At 40.5% G+C, this 17,853-nt stretch overlaps 4 protein-coding genes across 7 annotated transcripts; 2 read left to right on the top strand and 2 right to left on the bottom strand.

Annotated features, from left to right (window-relative positions):
• The first annotated feature begins 3,883 nt into the window (after positions 1-3,883).
• On the top strand, positions 3,884-7,800 carry tmem221 (transmembrane protein 221). Its single transcript, XM_085773894.1, has 3 exons — positions 3,884-4,533; positions 6,082-6,167; positions 7,097-7,800. The coding sequence occupies exons 1-3, from the start codon at positions 4,232-4,234 to the stop codon at positions 7,639-7,641; spliced, it is 933 nt and encodes a 310-aa protein (XP_085630020.1). The 5' UTR covers positions 3,884-4,231; the 3' UTR covers positions 7,642-7,800.
• borcs8 (BLOC-1 related complex subunit 8) lies at positions 5,986-13,451 on the bottom strand. 3 transcript variants are annotated; one of them, XM_085773898.1, is made up of 6 exons: positions 13,228-13,451; positions 12,899-13,011; positions 10,465-10,529; positions 10,262-10,369; positions 8,285-8,375; positions 5,986-6,802 (listed from the first exon to the last, which is right to left on the bottom strand). In XM_085773898.1, exons 1-5 carry the CDS (start codon positions 13,262-13,264, stop codon positions 8,306-8,308), a joined length of 393 nt encoding a protein of 130 aa, XP_085630024.1. In that variant the 5' UTR covers positions 13,265-13,451; the 3' UTR covers positions 5,986-6,802; positions 8,285-8,305. The 3 variants fall into 3 exon arrangements, with proteins under 3 accessions (XP_085630024.1, XP_085630026.1, XP_085630025.1); XM_085773900.1 differs by having other exon boundaries at positions 8,285-8,348; positions 13,228-13,432; XM_085773899.1 differs by lacking the exon at positions 8,285-8,375.
• rfxank (regulatory factor X-associated ankyrin-containing protein) lies at positions 13,060-15,548 on the top strand. Of its 2 annotated transcripts, none has more exons than XM_085773896.1 (9): positions 13,060-13,192; positions 13,753-13,848; positions 14,004-14,105; positions 14,225-14,290; positions 14,417-14,517; positions 14,621-14,746; positions 14,855-14,921; positions 15,011-15,091; positions 15,198-15,548. In XM_085773896.1, the coding sequence occupies exons 2-9, from the start codon at positions 13,758-13,760 to the stop codon at positions 15,257-15,259; spliced, it is 696 nt and encodes a 231-aa protein (XP_085630022.1). In that variant the 5' UTR covers positions 13,060-13,192; positions 13,753-13,757; the 3' UTR covers positions 15,260-15,548. The 2 variants fall into 2 exon arrangements, with proteins under 2 accessions (XP_085630022.1, XP_085630021.1); XM_085773895.1 differs by lacking the exon at positions 13,060-13,192 and adding an exon at positions 13,419-13,640.
• Positions 15,527-17,844, bottom strand: nr2c2ap (nuclear receptor 2C2-associated protein). The gene is made up of 5 exons (XM_085773897.1): positions 17,745-17,844; positions 17,451-17,541; positions 16,646-16,751; positions 16,475-16,542; positions 15,527-16,010 (listed from the first exon to the last, which is right to left on the bottom strand). The coding sequence occupies exons 1-5, from the start codon at positions 17,780-17,782 to the stop codon at positions 15,888-15,890; spliced, it is 426 nt and encodes a 141-aa protein (XP_085630023.1). The 5' UTR covers positions 17,783-17,844; the 3' UTR covers positions 15,527-15,887.
• Between the last annotated feature and the right edge of the window lie 9 nt (positions 17,845-17,853).

The following is a 17,853-nucleotide window of genomic DNA, read 5'->3' as shown; positions in this document are numbered from 1 at the left end:
TTTCAATAGGCTACTGCAGGGGAGGGGGAGGTGACAGTGTGCAGGGGAAAGTACAGCCCTGTGATGTGCAATTCACATGCTGGAAAAAAAAAACTATTTTCTCCTCAAAATTTGTAAAGGAAATAACATCTAAAGCATGACAGTTGGTAGATTACATTGCACATGAGAATGCGTATAGCCTATGTGAAGATGGCTGATAACTGTGTTATCACTTGACTAAATACTTCATTTGTTGTCACTTATAACTAGAACTTGAAGGTTTGTGTACCACATGTTGAATGAAACGCACCACAGGCATCACTGTTGGTTTTAACTAAGAATACAAGTAGGCTTAGGTTCAGGTCTTCATCAGATGACGCATTTCGCACAGCTTCACTATTATAGCAACAATTATTTTTCACTGTTGCTATAATAATGTGAGATCCAACTAAATGTCTCTATGGTAGGGTAACCATTCTTGTGTCTATGAATATAAACTGTGCCACTGAATATTAACACATGTATGTAGGCTACTAGATGTTCTGCATCTACTAACTTGTGACCCCCTAAGGTGGGGATGGTTGTGATGATTGTGAATGAGATGCTTGTGAACCCTATAAAAAGAGGTATTCATCTAGCTGTGCTATGCTCCGAGGAAAGCCTTTTGGCTGAAACGCGTCAGCATATTAAATCTGATGAAGACCTGAGCCTATAGTATTCTTTATAAGGTGTGCCACTATTCCCTCCTTGGGACTCTAATTATCTCCATGTAGCTGAGCACCTTTTAAGACCAGAGGACGCGCACCTGCTCCACATCTTGACTTCATCACTGTTGGTTTTGTAATGATTCCTGTTTACTGTATGTAAAGCAGAGACGCCAATGAAGTACAGCATTTTTTATGACCATATATTGTAAACAAGTGAGCTCTTGTCACAGAGTTCATGAGCTGTGAGTGGTTTCCCTTGATAGGCTTGAAGAGGTGAAACGGTTCATGTTTAAGGGAAGCAAAAATTAAACACATGTTAAATGCAGTTCAACAAAACAAATGCATATTTGAGTCTCTCTCTCTCTTTTTTTTGTCTTGCCTAATTTTATAATAATCCTATGACCACTCAGATTAACGTCACATCCTCTGAGGAAGTCCAGACTATGTTGGAAGCCAATGGCCTACAGACACAACTTTCTGTGATAATCATTTACTTTTAGTCAGCAGGGTCATATATGATTTAACAGCATTTTTCAGTTATGTCAGTCTATCCAAAAAGTTCCACATTATAATATACCTGCACATGATTTAACGATGAAAAATAAAGGTTTCTGAGAGGGAACCTCTGAGTTACTTTAGGTTTTGTGCACACACCGTGGACTAAAGATAAACTCTTAATTATGTTATACTATAATTTAATTAAGTGCAAAATAGCTGTTCATAAATAGATAAAGAATAAATAAAAATGTTTTTGATATGACTGTGCAGTTTGAATGCCTGCTGGTTGAAGAGCCCTTCCTGTACCCATAAGACAAAAGTCTCAGCTCTGTACTGGCAGCACTTCACTCTGCTTGGTCCTTTGGCAATCCACCCAATCCCTCTAGATTAATAATGTGTCATATATATCTATAAATTCAGTGCCTCAGTGTTATCACTACAAGACTGGGCCACAGTTGTGTCTTCACGTCATGGCTGAATTCTGCTGCTGTTTTGAATAAAATACACAAAGTTCATCTACTTTAAGCCCAAGAATGAAGTGAAACTTTAAGTGTAATTTTATCACAACAACAGCAATAAGTTACATGAGTTATATTATAAAAATAATAATATTAAAATGACATAATCTGATTAGCAACTCTGACATTCACAAAAAACATTTAACATTGGCTTAAAGGATGTAAAGCCAATGGTTTCTCATGAAAGTGACAAATAAAACTGAATTGAATTGAATGTATTGTGTTGTGTTGTGTTGTCTTGTCATGTGGCGAGGCTGTTGAACCATGACTGCACTGTACTAGAGTCCGCCCATGGACTTCAATAAAGTGATGAATGCGGTGAGAGGTGTAAAAGAAATAAAAAGGTCAATAAATTCATTAAAATCAAAGCTAAGACACTGATGGAAAGCAGACATGCTGTCAGCTTAAAAGATATATTTAGAGGTAATAACTTGAATGAGCTGCATTATTGACTATTTTTGGGATGTGACACAATGTGTGCTACTCCTAAAAATAATATAGTGACAATTTATTAGCACAGATCATCTGTGGAACTGTAGACAACAACTCTATTTCTCTTTCACACTCACACACCCACACTGATAAACATATCAATACACATATAGCGCTACTTACGCATGCACAACTACAGACACAGACACACACACACACACACACAGTTTAACATCCCAGGAGGTGACTTAAACTGAGCATCTGATGCAATAGTTAGTAACATCCCCACTGACTGGCACAGCCTTTACCGCCAGGATTCATCTGTATGGGCAACATCACACCAACAGAGAATAGTGCAAACCCCCAGCTGTAAATACAGGCAGCTAATCACCTGTAGCTGAGGGGAAATTCTTGCTTTGTGTGGTGATTATGCAAGTAGCCTATATTCTTATAAAAGTATTCGCAACACCACTGTGAGCGGTCTGTCAATCAGGAGACTGAAGGCTGAACCGTGATTGTTTAACATAATTATTTAATTACACAAGGCAAAAGCCATGAAGTAGAAAATATAGAGATAACAGCGCCTTTGAGAACTTTCCGTATCAAGTCCATTTTTTTTTTTTCATTTTCCTGAAACTTCTCACTTCTGCTTTCGACAAGATCAGCCACGACCCTTTTAGAGCATGTGGTGAGGCTGTCGAATTCAGAAATAACCTCCATGGTCAGTGTACATGTGTGAGAGCAATTGTTCACATTGTGTACTTTTATAGCTGCCTTCTTATCTACATCTCAACAGAACATGTTACACCTTTACCCCCCCCCCCCAACCCCCCTACCCCCCTACCTCTACCTCTAACAGAACAATAAGACCTCTGTAGCACAGGCCGTAAGTAAGTCAAGGTGCTTACGGTCCAGCACTGGTAGTTTATATGAACTCTATACGGTGTGAATAGTAATAACAAATTGTATTAAATCAGTAGTGGACAAACAACTTATTTCATTACACATTTGCAATACGCACATGAAAATAAACGTATAGGTGTTGAAGTACAGTTTAGGTGATTGTAAAATAAGTGGATTTAAACAAAGTGCATTCCTAAACTGTGCATGTTTTGCCACGGCAGCTGGGGTCAAGTTAATTCAATTCAGAGATTGTGAGGAGTCGGAGCAACAATAAAAAGGGGTGTTTAATAACAAACAGGGGTTAACTAAAATGGTCATTGCTGCTGCTGCAAATTCCTCTGAAGTCTGCAGAAAGTTACCCACCATCCTATGAATTCTGCAGTGTAACAATTTTAGATCTTTTTCTCCAATATGTTTTATCTTATTATATTCTATTTTTTATAGCCTATTTAATATTTTATTTTATTTTATGTAGTGTATCACAGGTTATTTGCTTTCACTCAGTGTTCATATCACATGCTGATGGAAAGAGCTATTGTAATCCTTTAATCACTTTATTAGGATACTATTCTGCATTACAGCAGAAGTAGGCTAATCTAAAATAAGACTGTAACAGATATCACGCAGGAAAAAAAAATACACGCACACAAGGCCTATATATTGGAGAAATCAGGATGATATAGCCTATATATATATATTTGGGTAGATCCTAAAAAATGCAATGCAATTAAACGCACGTTTTAATAGAGATGAGAATGAGATGAGAATGTTTTGGGGTCCTTTGTCCTGCCACGGTGTTGTGTGTTTGGTCAGTGAGCTCTTCCTCCCGCAGGAGCACGTCAACGCATTGTTACTGAGGATCCAAGAGAAAAACTCCATTGTTGTTGCGAACTTTTTAATCTGGGGATTTAAAGCACATCACATGCTCGGACGGGGCAGCGGGGCGCTCCACCATAACAGGCAAACTGCTGCAAAAATCCATGTCGGGGAGGAAACTATTCATCCTGGAAGGACAGAGGAAAACGCCGAATACACACTGCAATGCCAGTGCACTTTTGGGGAGTTTAGGAACGACGACGGAGAGCTGCTTTTAAAATAAAAGAGTCCGACAACACCGGCCGGGAGAGGAAAAGTTTTCATCCTCTGGAGAAAGAACCCCTACCTACCTACCGTCTGAGATTTTTAGGGCTAAAGATGACGCACAAGTACAGCCAGCGGTCTCTGATAGTGCTGTCCTTACTGGGGATTTTATCGGCCATCATGTCTGTTTTATCAGTCATTTTGATTTTCCAGCTGCAGTCTCAACAGGCGACCGTGAAGGAGTCTCCCCCCTCCACCTCCACGGTCATACCCGCTCCTGTGTGGGCCGTCCTGCTGCCGGTGTCCACGGTGCTGTCCGCCCTGTCCCTCACCCTCAACCTGAGCTCTGTGGTGGTGTGTCTCCTCCACAGCTACTTCTCTACCGAGGTGTGCAGAGGAGAGCAGGACACTGACAGGTAGGTTATGTAGCCTATAGACGGCGTGTTACCTTGCTCTGCGGCCACCTGTTGTTGTCCCGGCGGCCATTGCAGCCGCCTCACTCCCTCGTATCATTCTGCTGTGGATGTAAACAGTAAGAAAACATATAGTTCCGGTCATTTGTGACCGAACTACACTTAATTTGTACAATATTAATACACAGGGACACACATGCAGGCAAGCTACCTTTTAAACTAGAATAGAGGTTTTAAAATGAGAAATAACATTATTTTCTCTCAAGCTGAAAGGCTGATTTAATTAGTAAAAAGTTTTTTAAGTCTTCAAACAAGAAGACTTAAAAAACTTTTTTTTTTTACTTTTTTTTTACTAAAAACCTAACAAACAAGAAGACTTCAAAGATAAAATTATAAGAAACAAAAAACACCCTTGCTTATTTCAGTTCACTGTGGGGTCTTGGCTGACCAGTAGCCTATGGTGGCTAATTTTAGCAAAATTTGGAGAGAGAATGTCAATTTGCTGTCTTTAAACTCTGTAGCTACTGTTACAGAACAATTTAAAACATTTTATTCTCCAATTGTTACTATCTGTAGTGACTACTACTACTTTTACAATAGACTAGGAACTATAGCCAAATGTTATTCAAACTACCATTTAGGTGCATTGAATATAAAAATGTTTACAATATGATGAAATACAGTACAAAAGAGCTGTAATAAATGCAGCTATAGGGCCTTTTTAAAAACTTAACTTGATTCTGAATTCTGAGGCTTACTCAAACACGTCTTTCATAATGTGATTTAATTCATAAATATGTAACTTTCACCATAAGGCAGAAAAAAACAACACTTCATTCTACAGGGGTTACAGGCTGGTCACACAGTCAGTGACTGACACTGTGGCTTTAAGTGGAAATTGACATTTAATCTGCTCAGGATGTGTTTCTTCTTCTTTAATTATTCTCTGTAAACCACAACCTTATCCTGGATGTTAAATTTAACGATTAAGTTTCATTATAAGAAAACATGGTTTCAGAAGCATAAAAGCCCTAATGTGTCAGAGTGCAGAGGCCCTCACTGCAATGTTGTTGGTCCACCCCCACCTCTCAACCCCTACGAATCCAATCGAAACAATGGCTTCCCTCTCATTATGCACCCAGTGTACGGCCTCTAGCTGGTCCTTTCCCACGTCGGTTTACAAATCCAACAGCATGCCCCCGGACCTCCCCACTGACAGGGGGGACATTCCAAGAAAATGTGAATAATAATGAGTTGGGCATAGAATATCTAGCATTTAAACTGACCCAAATAATCATCTTTTTTTCTTTTCTTTTTTTATTAGGACTCAAAGCTCTGATATGGGGGGGGATTAAAAAGCAAAGAAAAAGAAAGCAAGGAAGGTGCAAAAAACAAAAAAACAAAAGACAGCTGACTAAACAGAAATCTAAGAAATTAAAACTCATAAAAGTTACATAAAATCAAGTATTTATTTAAAAGCTTAGTGATGTTAAAATGTAAACATCCTGGACCATGACAGCAAACGTGTCATTTCTTCATTTCTTTCAACAGAGCAGACTGGTTCCTTCTGGACAGCAGAGCTGTAAGACATGTGGCTATTGGACTGTTCTGCCTGGGGGTCTCTGTTTACTTGGCAGGTACGAACAAATGAGTGAAAATGTGATTCTCTTATTTTGTTAAAAGTCTGAATTCTCCATTGAATATTTTGCCCATTCTGGCATGAAGGTATATTTCAGTAATGCGGTGCTGGTTAGAGCTGGGCACCTGTTACTGCCTTCTAGCACATCTCTTGTGTTTTCAATGTGTGTGTGTGTGTGTGTACTAAGCTTTTATACAGTTTGCATGCTAGGTACATAAACAACAAACTAACAAAACACTGAAAACTAAGGGCCAAACCATGGGCACTGCAGTGGAATTTCAACAGCAGAGGCAAAAACAGCCCTGCTGCTTTCTCTCTGGTCCATCCAGTGAGTCCAAGAGAACAATGCATTCTTTGAGCAGCGTCCATGACTTAAGTGTTTTTAATGCTGAACCTGGCAGCGCTGTGTTGCTCTGTTCCACTGAGCGGCTTGTACTGTGGGGGTCACTGGAGGCAGTCACTCCATTGTGATGAGGGGGTGTCGTCCTTATGACCCCACTTTAGCTGCAATCAAGAAGTAGCAGAGCAAGGGACTGTAGAAAGCAACACCACCAGCTAAGGAAATCACGTCACATCCCGGAGCTGTGCTTCTCTCCCCCTTCCTTTAGCATGCCGGAGTCTGTGGTTCTTTTCCTGCAGGCAAACATAGGACAACTCAGATGAGAACAATTGGACCTGTGTATGACATTTCAACACATAGAGAGACATTTTTGTAATTCCAAATTTAGAAAACGTTGTCTTGTAAGGTGTGAGCAGGAAGTAGGGATTTTAAGTAGAAAAGCACAACTTCCAAAATCAGCTTTGAGCTCAGGTATTTGGCCCATTGCAGATTAACATTGTTTACTTGAAACAGAGGAACATATTAAGCATTTCTTCTGTGTGAGTAAACTCTCTGTTTTTCTCCCTCCTCTGTCTCTTCCCTGGCAGCAATGTCCATCTTTATGCTGCTAATATTTGAGATGGAGACGGGTATTGCCAGTGCTTGCGTCCTCTCTTCAGGGATTCTGATCCTGCTGGTCGTTGTAATCCACTCTCTGGTCAAAACCTCCCACAGCTCTAAGCACTATCACGGCGACCACCTCGACACCCTCTACCAGAACGACCATGGAAGCGGCAGCACGCCTGTATCGCGGCCTTGCGAGCTCAAAGTAGGCGTGGACAAACCGCGGATGCATCGTACCCAGTCTCACCTCCAACATCAGATCCCCTCCTACCCTCAATGCAGCAACCCAAGGCAACGGGAACCATACCAGCAACCACAGTACTCCCCTGCTGGAGGCTCACAAGACCATGCTAGTGATAAAGATGGCTACAGCAGTGGTGGCAGCTGTCCCCGAATGCACAGGACCCTGTCTACTGAATCTGGTCTACTCCAGGCCCAGGCTAAACCCTGGAACGGGGTCAACAATGAGATGAGGAGTGTCCTTGCACGCAAGTCAGGAATCTCTGCAAAAGACTCCACTCTTGTGTGACATATAGGAAACTGAGATTATGGTTTAAGACTTTGATGCATGTCAAAAGAGGACTGCTAACACAAGTGTCTTCTCAAAGAGGTGTAAAACTATCAGTTTGTATTATTTTACACGCAGCATGTTTATCCTGACTGATTAAACAACATGGGATTGAGATTTTTAAGATACCTAAATTTACACATTTATCAACTGATTTCTCCTGTTGGGATTATAAAGCAGTTTTAATTCAATGACAAACATATACAGCATATTTTGTATAATTTGTAGTGTTTTGCATCAGTGAACTTGATTTAAATATCATACACACCAATGTTGCCCAAGTATCAATCTGGCAAACTGATAGCTTTCATCGTAATAATGTAAATACTTTATTTCACTGTATATGGCAGGTTTTTTTTTGCCAAATATTTGTGCACAATGTGCAGAGTACTTTGTTTTGTGTTTTTTGGAATGATTTCATATCAAAATATAATTCAGTATACAAGTAGAATGATTCTGAACACTTAAATGAGACATTAAAATAATGTTTATAAAATCTTGAAAGGTAAATTTACTCCACGTCTCACTTATCACTAACTGGATGACAAAAGTCTCATGTCTTAATGGAGGGTGTGGTTTTGTCATGTCTGAAGGATTTACTAACCTGGACACCTCTGTTCAGTGGTCATGAGGAAGTGGGTGGGGCATGTGGAGCAGAGACAAGGGGACTAGGAGAAGGGGTCACATCATGTAAGCTGCATGTAGGTGTCAGTGGGAAATAAAGAAACACCAAAAACAAATACAACAATACAAACTAAAACAAGTTAAGATCTGGGCTGATGAATATTTTGCAAGTGCTGGGGTAAATTAACTGGTAAAAAACCAAATCATATTAGCTGATAATTGACAAAATGATGGATAAAATAAAACAAACAGAAACAAATGTTATACATGAACAAAGATGTGTAGTGGAGCAAAGAATGAACATAAATAGGATAAAAGTCCAGACACCGAAGGACCCACAAGTGGATGTTAGGGTGGGAAATATGGCCAGAAAGGTTAGTCTATATTCATCTGTTATTTTTTCAAATATTGACAGTAATTACGTAATTTACTTTTAGTTTGGAAGAATAATTGTACATGTAACCACCTCAAAAGATGAGCTGGTTTGGCGTGGTGAGAGATGGCTGATGTGTTTTGCAGAGATATATATTATTACTGCTGTCATGTAAAGCCATAACATTATGACCACTGACAGGTGGAGGAAATAACAATGATTATCTTGTTACAATGGCACCTGTCAGTGTGTGGGATATATTAGGCAGCAAGTGAACATTTACAAGGTTAGCAGTCCACAAAGTTGACGTGTTGAAAGCAGCAAAATCAGGCAGGAGTAAGGATGTGAAAGACTTCGCCAAATTGCGATGGCTAGACTGGGTCAGAGGTTCTCAAAAACTGCAGGTCTTGTTCCCGTGCTCCTGATTGGCACTGGTTAGTTCAAACCAAACTTAGTCTAAGGAAGGACAACCATTGAACTGGGGATACAGTTATGCGCATCCAACTCAGTTACTGGGCCATATAAAAATTGAAGTGACGGACTAACTCTGCAAAGAGAACCAAGAAACTCTCCTCAACAAAACTGGAACCACACAGCCAGGACAACTGCAGCTTACTGCACAAAGACAGCCATTTGGTTACAGTTGTCTTAAGACAAAGGAACCACCTTCTGCCATCTTTTCTACAGTATTGTCTGAGGTCATACTACAGCACACAGATACGTACAGTAGACACACACACCTGTACATAGTGTATGTAGCTTATGTTAGATTTGCATTTTGTTACTCCACTTTTCTATGTGTACAAATAAACTCCTTTGAATTTTCGCTTGTCTGCTGAATGCTGCACAAGAGTGAGTTTTGCCAACCTCTACACTGTAGAACTTCCAAATGCTTCAATTTCAGCTATTGATAAGGTTATTTTGGTTATAGTTATTAACTTAATTAGTAATCAAGGTTCCAAGTTGTTGGTTTTCTTTAAACCCTGTGGACAGCCATATCTCCAATCAATCATCTGTCCAATGTGCTCGATGGACAAACAAATCTGGAGGCCCCACCTCACAAGACTTAAAGGATCTGCTGCTAATGACAAGGTACCAGGTAATATTAGGCAAGTGGTCATAATGTTATGGCTGATTGGTACATAATTGATCCTTCATACTGTATATCTGGTATCAACAGGCACAGCATTTGCATACAACTTCCATAATTTAAAAAAAATGTTAGGCTTAATCTTTGACTCAGCTTTGTGCATGTGAAAGAAAGGGAAGAACTGAGTTAGATTCTGCTCAACAAACGTCGATATACATTTCAATTAGCATATTGTGTTGCTTTTTTTTTTTTCCGAATCAGAAATCTATTTTGAAATTTTGAAAAAGATAGGGATCAGATCCAACAAAAACCAGCAAAGGACCAGAAAATGTCACTTATTATGCAAAACACTGCAAATGCAAAAACACAACTATACTTAATGACACTATATACATAAGTAATATGATTATAATCTTGAAACACCACCATATTGCCCACCCTTACACCATGGACACCACCATGTCTCAGTGAAGATGTTCACTGCTGCCTCCTACCTGCGTCCTTGAGAGTTGCTAATCTGTTCCTTCATGCTGATGGCTTGACGGAGAAGACCATCAATGTTTTTGAAATACATGCTGCTGTTGGTCATACTCTTCACAGCGCTGCAAAGACCAGCAGATCAGTGAAAGTGTTAACAAACTGAACAGAGCTGGGCCAGTGTGGTTTTGGAAATATGTAGGTCTGTTCATTTTCTCACCTGCATGCATACTCCACAGAATAGATGGCTCCTTGACTCTGCTGCTCCCAGCTCTGCATATCTGTCTGTTTGAGAAGTTACAGAAAAGCATACAGTGAACCAAAACATGATGACCTACGCAGATCAAGTGAATATCTGATTATCACTTTAGATTTAAATACATTTTGAGGGTTGGTTTGAAAAAGGGAACAAAAACGGGAGTAACGCCCACAGATGGATATATGGTATAGACATTTTGACATGAGCACAGGTGTAAACAATACATTTAATGATGGGTGACTTCCATTCCCCCAATACTACTTCACTTTAGTGGGTGCAGCCACGTTTTAATACTAATAAAGCTGCACAATGTACTGCACTCCCTGACTGGCAAGGTGTTCCACTATCTTGCTGCGTAGCAAATCTTGTTGATCGAGATTGTAGGCTAGCAGTCTCTTCTTGTGGCTTACTTTTAGAGTAAGGAACAAATTATTTGAGTGGCGGTGGCACAAGCCAGTGGAGGACCTTGTAAAGTAAACAGACATTAGCCATAAATATGAACTTTTCAAAGATCAATAAATTACATTTTTTGATGATGTTACAGTGATGATAACAGTTTTTTTTTTCTTTTGTCCAGTACCTTTAGGTCTGTTTGGTTGTACAGTTGTATGACTTGCCTTAGACCAAGTTGTAACACAGTAAGAAAGATGAGACAGTATCATGGAGTGCATTTACATTTTTGCTGCATCTGTACTTAGTTGGTTGCAGATAACCAATCATCATTCACCCCTGAGAGGCAGAATCATCATTAATGTTTATTAGTAACACCTGTGCTTTTCCTCCAAGTCGAGTCAAAATGTCTGCTGTGGAGAAGACCTTCAGAATAAGATACAGGCTTTAAAGGGATAGGCCAACATTTTTTTTTCGTGTCTTGCCTCACTCCCGAGTCCATGACCAGCAGATAGACACCATCCTTTCGGTTGTGGGTGGAGTAACAAGGGAGATAGAGCCGTATCGCCTGTAATTAGCTTAGCTCAAACACTGGAAGTGTATGGGTAGTGTTAGCCTGCCTCCTACCTGAGCCGAAATCAGCAGCCAGAAGCTGATTTCATTTTAGCTCTAAACTGTAAATATATTACTTTATCCACATTTCAAACATGTTTAGGTGAGAAAGTAGCCGTTTAGATCAGCAGTGTGTCGTTAATTTGTCTAAATACCAGCTGTTTACAATTTTGCTCGGACGAATTCGGCGCTACTCAAGCTAGCCGTTGTGACCAACGCACTTCCGGTTACTTTCACAAAATAAAACAGCCGTTGCCCTTTACATACAGAAAACCATGAGGATAGAATTTGTTCTTTTACTTTGAAATAGGAAGCTAACCTACCCTCGATGTAGCTAGCTTGAACCAAAATAAAATGTCTTTGCTTGAACCCTCCGTTTTGACCGATCTGGTCCCGTTACCGGCATTTGACCGCTCCAGATGTCTTACCGGAGAGTTTTGTCAGCTCTGAGACGAAGATCGGCCTGCCGGTTTCCGTTTAGAGTTGCTGAAGAGTTTCTCTGATGACTTTAGGTGGAGGCAGGCTAACACTACCTATAGAGTGCCGAAGCGGAAGCAGCCCCATGGGTCCTCAAATCGAAAAAAGTCTCCATACGAATGAATGGGACTCCAAGATTTATTTTGTGATCCGTTTGAATTGTGCCATGAGAAAAAAATATGTCCTCTACCTGTTTAAAACATCACGTTTCATGAAGAGAAATCAGCAGTTTATCGTAAAACAACAACAGAAGAATGTATTTTGTGTGACGACGCTCTGCGGACTACAAATCTGGTGTCCCACTAAAAATACGTCACCAACTGACACGATAAAGGGCGGCATTTGGCATAGATGTATATATATCTATGGGGATTTGGTGTGTGACGTCACCTACGCGACTTGTAGTCTTTCTGGTTATGGACTCTTCGGAATTTTATTTTACAATAGTTTTACAACAAACTGCTGATTTCTCGGCATGAAACGTGATGTTTTAAACAGGCAGAGGACATATTTTTTTCTCATGGCACAATTCAAACGGATCACGAAATAAAACTTGGAGTCCCATTCGTATGGAGACCTTTTTCGATTTGAGGACCCATGGGGCTGCTTGCTTCGGCACTCTATACACTTCCAGTGTTTGAGCTCCCTTGTACTGCACGCACAGTCGAAAGGATGGTGTCTATCTGCTGGTCATGGACTCGGGAGTGAGGCAAGACACGAGAAAAAAATGTTGGCGTATTTTTAAATAGATTTTTAAATATCAATTTAAGGACTTATTTCTTTACTACTGTGCATTTCAATGACTATGACATTGTCTACCAAGCCCCCTTTCTCCACACCTTTTTTTTCCTCCAGAGGCTGTGGTGTACCACAGTGGAGCAGCGTACGACACAGTGTGTCAGTGTGAATAAGTTACCTTGTGCTGCACCAGCTCAGGCAGCGACCTCCGGACGTGCTCCTGTAGTCTGTAGAGAGCCACGGACGGCTCGTTAGCCAGCACGTACATGCTCTCCGTGAATTTGTCAGACACTGTAGAGTCAAAGAAGCACAGACAGATAGGGAGGGTGTTGGAAAACAACAGAGGAAAACGTCCAAAAAAAAAAATAGTGGACACGGATAAATGCCGCACTACCAAATGGCACGATAGGCTGTTAGCTTAGCGTCAAAGGCGAGCTAACAGCTTCTAGCTCAGCCGACAGGCAACGATGAGGTGAGTGAAATACTTATTTATGTAGCTTTTTATACCTCGTCTAACTTTCAGCTGCATCTCCTGGTCCTCCATGGTGCTGGCAGGCTGTTTCTTTAGGAAACTGTCAACAACACGGCGCAGCCTTGAGCGAGTTGTGTCAGCTGATTCCTACTACTTCCGTGTTTTTGTTGTCATGTGTCACACGACAATATTCCGGACAGAAATATCGATTATGAGAAAAACAGTTCTTCCTTCCAAGAGTATCAGCCGCTGTGCTACGTTACACGGGGTGATTCATCCGTTTTGTCAGAAATAATTGATTCATTAAGTAATAGATCAACTGGGCGATAAGTAATGTACCGTGGACACGCTGCGATGACCAGCGAGATCCATCGCGTGAGCTGAAACAATTTACTTTCAGTTTCCTTCAGAGGAAGTTAGCGCAAATTAGACTGTGAGGCTGGATGTGGTGAGTGTACAATGTGATTTGTTTTGTAAACACATTTTTTGTTACTTTTTCCCGATAGCAGCAGCAGCAGCAGCACAGCATTTAGTCGTTCCTGTCTTGTGTTTTATTGCAGTGATCATGGAGGCCAGAGGTGATGATGAGGTTGCAGATGGCCCAAACATCCAGGCAACTAACGCTAATGCATGTTCCTACGATGAGCGGTCCAATGGTAGACTACTAGTTCCCCTTTTATTTTGCCTTAACATGTGGTATCTTTGTCAGTGTAATATGCAGTCATTTGATTTTTTGTAAATGATCAATTAAAATCTCTTGCTTCCACTGACATGCCTGTGGTCCATCTGCCTGTGCTGCTGGTGTCTCCAGAGAACATGGATGTGGATGAAGAGGGTTTGTTCAAACACTCCACCACTCTGACCAACAAACAGCGTGGGAATGAGATCACAGTGCGCCCAGCCACATTAGACTGTAAGTACAAGCAAAAGCTGCTCTGATGGAACGGGGTTAAGAAAGTTGTGTTAGACAAGCAACCACTTTATTTTCATTGGCTTGACCACATTAAGTTATTGTGGTTTTATTTCCATCAGCTCTATCCATCCACCAGCTGGCAGCTCAAGGCGAGGTTTCACAAGTGGCTGCCCATCTGAGTAAAGGTGAGGAATATGGATCTCTCTTCCATCCACCAAGCAGTAAAACACCAGCACAGACAGCACACACACATCGTATTTTTATTGTTAAATAATCCTTTTTGTTGGGCTGTGACTGGTTTTATTTTGCAGACAGTTCACTGCTCAGCAAACAGGATGAACGGGGCTTCACACCTCTAATGTGGGCTGCAGCGTTTGGAGAGAAAGCGATGGTGGATTTTCTCTTGGAAAAGGTTAGAAGTAAGCGATTGCTGCTGTGCTGACCATAAAGACATGTAGATGTCATCAAGACTAAATGCACCATCTCACACTGTGTGTATGACATTTACATTTCAGGGAGCAGACCCCAAAACAATTGCGAGGGAGCGAGAGAGCGCCCTGACACTGGCCAGCTCTGGAGGTTATGTGGACATTGTTGAGTCTCTTCTAAGACATGGAGTTGACATTAACACTTATGACTGGGTACAGTTATGACTTTGTTACACGTTAACAGTAAACACTGAAATTATAATAATTACACTATGTTTTTTTGTTTTTTTTTAAATAAACCTGCTTGTGTTTTCTTCACAGAATGGTGGAACTCCTCTTCTTTATGCTGTACGAGGGAACCATATCAAATGTGTAGAGGCACTTTTAGGTACAATATTTGTCTATAAGTCATGATAAAAGCTAGCAAATTCTGTTTAACTGCTTTTATTGATTTGCCACTGCTGTATTGTGTTTTAGCCAAAGGGGCAGACATGACCATTGAGTCGGACTCTGGGTACAGCCCAATGGCCTTAGCTGTTGCCCTTGGACACAAAAAGAGTATGTATTGTCTTCTACCTGATACATACAATTTTTTAAAAATATATATATAATAATGTTAACGTTTTGCTGTAATGAACTAACATTTTCATTGATTGTTTTCTAGTTCAGAAAGTGTTGGAGGACCATATTCTGAAACTCTACAAGCCAACACCAACGCCAACATGACACAAGTTAAAATAAATAAATGGAAGGAACAGCCTGACACAGTTGATCTCAGATCTACGGCCAGTTTTCACTGGTGGTCGGATGACTTAGACGTCTGTCACCTTTACAAGTCACTGTAATAGATCAACACATATGCAAACACATTTACACTGAGTAAACAGCATTTGTTAATTTATAAACGGTTTATTCCATTTGTGTGCATTCCCCTTTACATAGCAGAATTATTTTTGCTTGGCTAGAGGACAGCAAAAGAGGTCCGGAAAGAAGTTTTAATAAAAATGTATTTTTATACCGTTTGTTCCACTTAAATGCCACTTGAACTCAAAAGGCACAATATACACATAGATTATAAGTGATTACAAGTGCTCTTATCATCACCACAAAACCATTAAGATCTGCAAATAAAACACTGTTTCAGAATTCATGCCATGCCTCGCGTTCTTGAGTGATAAAGAGAGACTGTTGGATAGATCCTCAAAAGTGTCCATACCAAAAAAGGCCACATTCACATCAGTGAGGAGGTGGCAGTGCAGATGACATGTTTCCCTAGTGCCACCACACCATCCTGCGTCCTGTAAGGTTACACAGGGGTCATATCCTGTCTCATGAGAGGGTGAAAAAAAAATGGTCATGAGGCTTTTTCCCCCAGGATGTCCAAGGAATAAACAATTATTCTCCCAAAAAAGTCGGCACTATTCTCAAACATTATTTTTACTTTGTCCACTGCAGGGGCCTCCTGTATGGGAAAGCTGTGGGTGTGGAGTTAAGAACAAGATAAGCACGGTAATAATGAGAAGTATGTCCAGGAAAATATTGTCAGTTACTTATTATGAACCATCTTGAACAGCAACAGGAAGCGCACAGTTCCTAGAGTGACAGGTACAGCCTGAGCTGCCGCAATAACGCTGCTGTAGACTATCAGACTGAATTATTATGGTGTTACAGCAGACCTGTATTTAGTATTATGTTTCTGTTTGAGAAATATGTCATGGAGCTCTGACACTTGCCTGATATAGTAGCTTTATTCTAACTAAAGATTACGTATGGAGAATATCATAGTTTGAAAATTAAATTGATGCATAATAAGAGTTAAATGAATAGTGACACACACACACACACACACACACACACACTCAAATGAAATAATTATAATTTAAAAAAAAAATCTCCCAGGTAACCACTGGAAATACACTGGATTATAAGAATGAAGGATATCTGAAGCGAGTTGTTGTCTTCTGGGTAAAAATGGCTGATCACTGTAAAGTCTCCATCTTTAGGGCAACCTGCAGAAAACACAAGTGGAAAATCATTTAGGTTATCTCGTCACACCTGCAATAGAAAACAGGAAAAAAAACACAACCGGAAAATATAATCTCTGGGCTTTACCTTCCAGCCTGCATGTTTTTGCTGAGAAGCCTCCCTGGAACTGGACCTTTAACTCTGATACCGTGACGGACTGAGGGAACTCCAGATTCACCCACTGACATTCACCCTGCAACAGATTCACAATGCCTCACTGCAACACTGACAGCAACACCCAGGGAGGTTCCTCTGGGAAGACCATCTTGAATAATCAGGCTTTGGGTAAGTATATGCAGCTGATGTGCTTGATGCCAGTACATACACAACACAAATGGAAGAGCAACTCATATCTTTATAAGTCAATCTGAAGATGCAGCTTGATTAATGTGGCATTTCCTGTTAGTATTAAATGATTAAATACCTTGATTTGATATTAGCTGCAAAAATAAAATAACATGCCAACTACTAACAGGTACAGGCTGTGGCGTATTTGTCCTGCCCATGCACTAAACCAGCTGATTGAGCTCTTCAATCAAGAATATGAGCCAATGGGCTCTTTGCACAGCTCCACTACTTCCTGCAGCTCCTTTGTTTCATGTCTTACATTATTGGACAAACTGATTAATCTAGGTGTGTCTGAGTAGTCACAATGGTCAGACATGGATTAATCAGTTTGTCCAATAATGTAAGACATGAAACAAGGGAGCAGCATTAAGTTCAGGAAGTAGTGGAGCTGTGCAAAGAGCCCATTAGTGAGTGCACCTGGTTCAGGTACTGAGCAGAACAAATAGCATGTAGATGGCTTGTTGAAGCCACAATTCTCTGCACACTGTAATTACACAGAGATACACTGTGTGTTGTATGGCAATGGGACCCATCTGAGATTTACCTGGTCTGAATTCCAGCATGTCTCTTCATTGCAATCAAACATGTATTTCTTTCCATACTGCTTCACGTCTCTGTTTAGCACTGAGCTCACCCTGAAATAACAGCGTCAAAAACAAACATTGTCCCATTTGTTAGTTTACAGATGTGCTAAGTTAGCTAACAGGAGGTTAACTCAGAGCACAGCATGCGACAGTTACGTCTGGTTTGGTTAAAAACAAACAGCAAACATGACGGTTCAGTCCGTGAACATTTTATATTTTTGAATAAGCTTGATTTAATAACAGCTGCTGTGTACCTGCTCTGTGTTTCTTTACAAATCACCGAAGAAGCCATGTCCTCTTTTTAAAATGACACATTGCCATAAAGCGACGCTTCCACGAGGTGTGTGTGTGTTTCTGTTTTAC

This window comes from Trachurus japonicus, chromosome 4, assembly GCF_045865225.1.
Source record: "Trachurus japonicus isolate A0001 chromosome 4, Traja_1.0".
Taxonomy (NCBI): Eukaryota; Metazoa; Chordata; class Actinopteri; order Carangiformes; family Carangidae; genus Trachurus; species Trachurus japonicus.
The sequence above is the reverse complement of the archived record's forward strand: the minus strand, read 5'-3'. Positions and strand labels throughout refer to the sequence as shown.

Bases quoted from the DNA above. Each gene is read 5' to 3' on its own strand.
- tmem221 (XM_085773894.1), top strand. From the start codon at position 4,232: ATGACGCACAAGTACAGCCAGCGGTCTCTGATAGTGCTGTCCTTACTG. The intron at 4,534-6,081 runs GTAGGTTATGTA...TTCTTTCAACAG, and splicing joins GGAGAGCAGGACACTGACAG to AGCAGACTGGTTCCTTCTGG. The intron at 6,168-7,096 runs GTACGAACAAAT...CTTCCCTGGCAG, and splicing joins GGTCTCTGTTTACTTGGCAG to CAATGTCCATCTTTATGCTG.
- borcs8 (XM_085773898.1), bottom strand. From the start codon at position 13,264: ATGGAGGACCAGGAGATGCAGCTGAAAGTTAGACGAG. The intron at 10,370-10,464 runs GTGAGAAAATGA...TGGTCTTTGCAG, and splicing joins TCTGTGGAGTATGCATGCAG to CGCTGTGAAGAGTATGACCA. The intron at 8,376-10,261 runs GTAGGAGGCAGC...ACCTACATGCAG, and splicing joins AGCAACTCTCAAGGACGCAG to CTTACATGATGTGACCCCTT.
- rfxank (XM_085773896.1), top strand. From the start codon at position 13,758: ATGGAGGCCAGAGGTGATGATGAGGTTGCAGATGGCCCAAACATCCAG. The intron at 14,518-14,620 runs GTTAGAAGTAAG...TTTACATTTCAG, and splicing joins TGGATTTTCTCTTGGAAAAG to GGAGCAGACCCCAAAACAAT. The intron at 14,747-14,854 runs GTACAGTTATGA...TTTTCTTCACAG, and splicing joins ACATTAACACTTATGACTGG to AATGGTGGAACTCCTCTTCT.
- nr2c2ap (XM_085773897.1), bottom strand. From the start codon at position 17,782: ATGGCTTCTTCGGTGATTTGTAAAGAAACACAGAGCAG. The intron at 16,543-16,645 runs GTAAAGCCCAGA...TGTTTTCTGCAG, and splicing joins AAAAACATGCAGGCTGGAAG to GTTGCCCTAAAGATGGAGAC. The intron at 16,011-16,474 runs ATATCCTTCATT...CTCCACACCCAC, and splicing joins AAGACAACAACTCGCTTCAG to AGCTTTCCCATACAGGAGGC.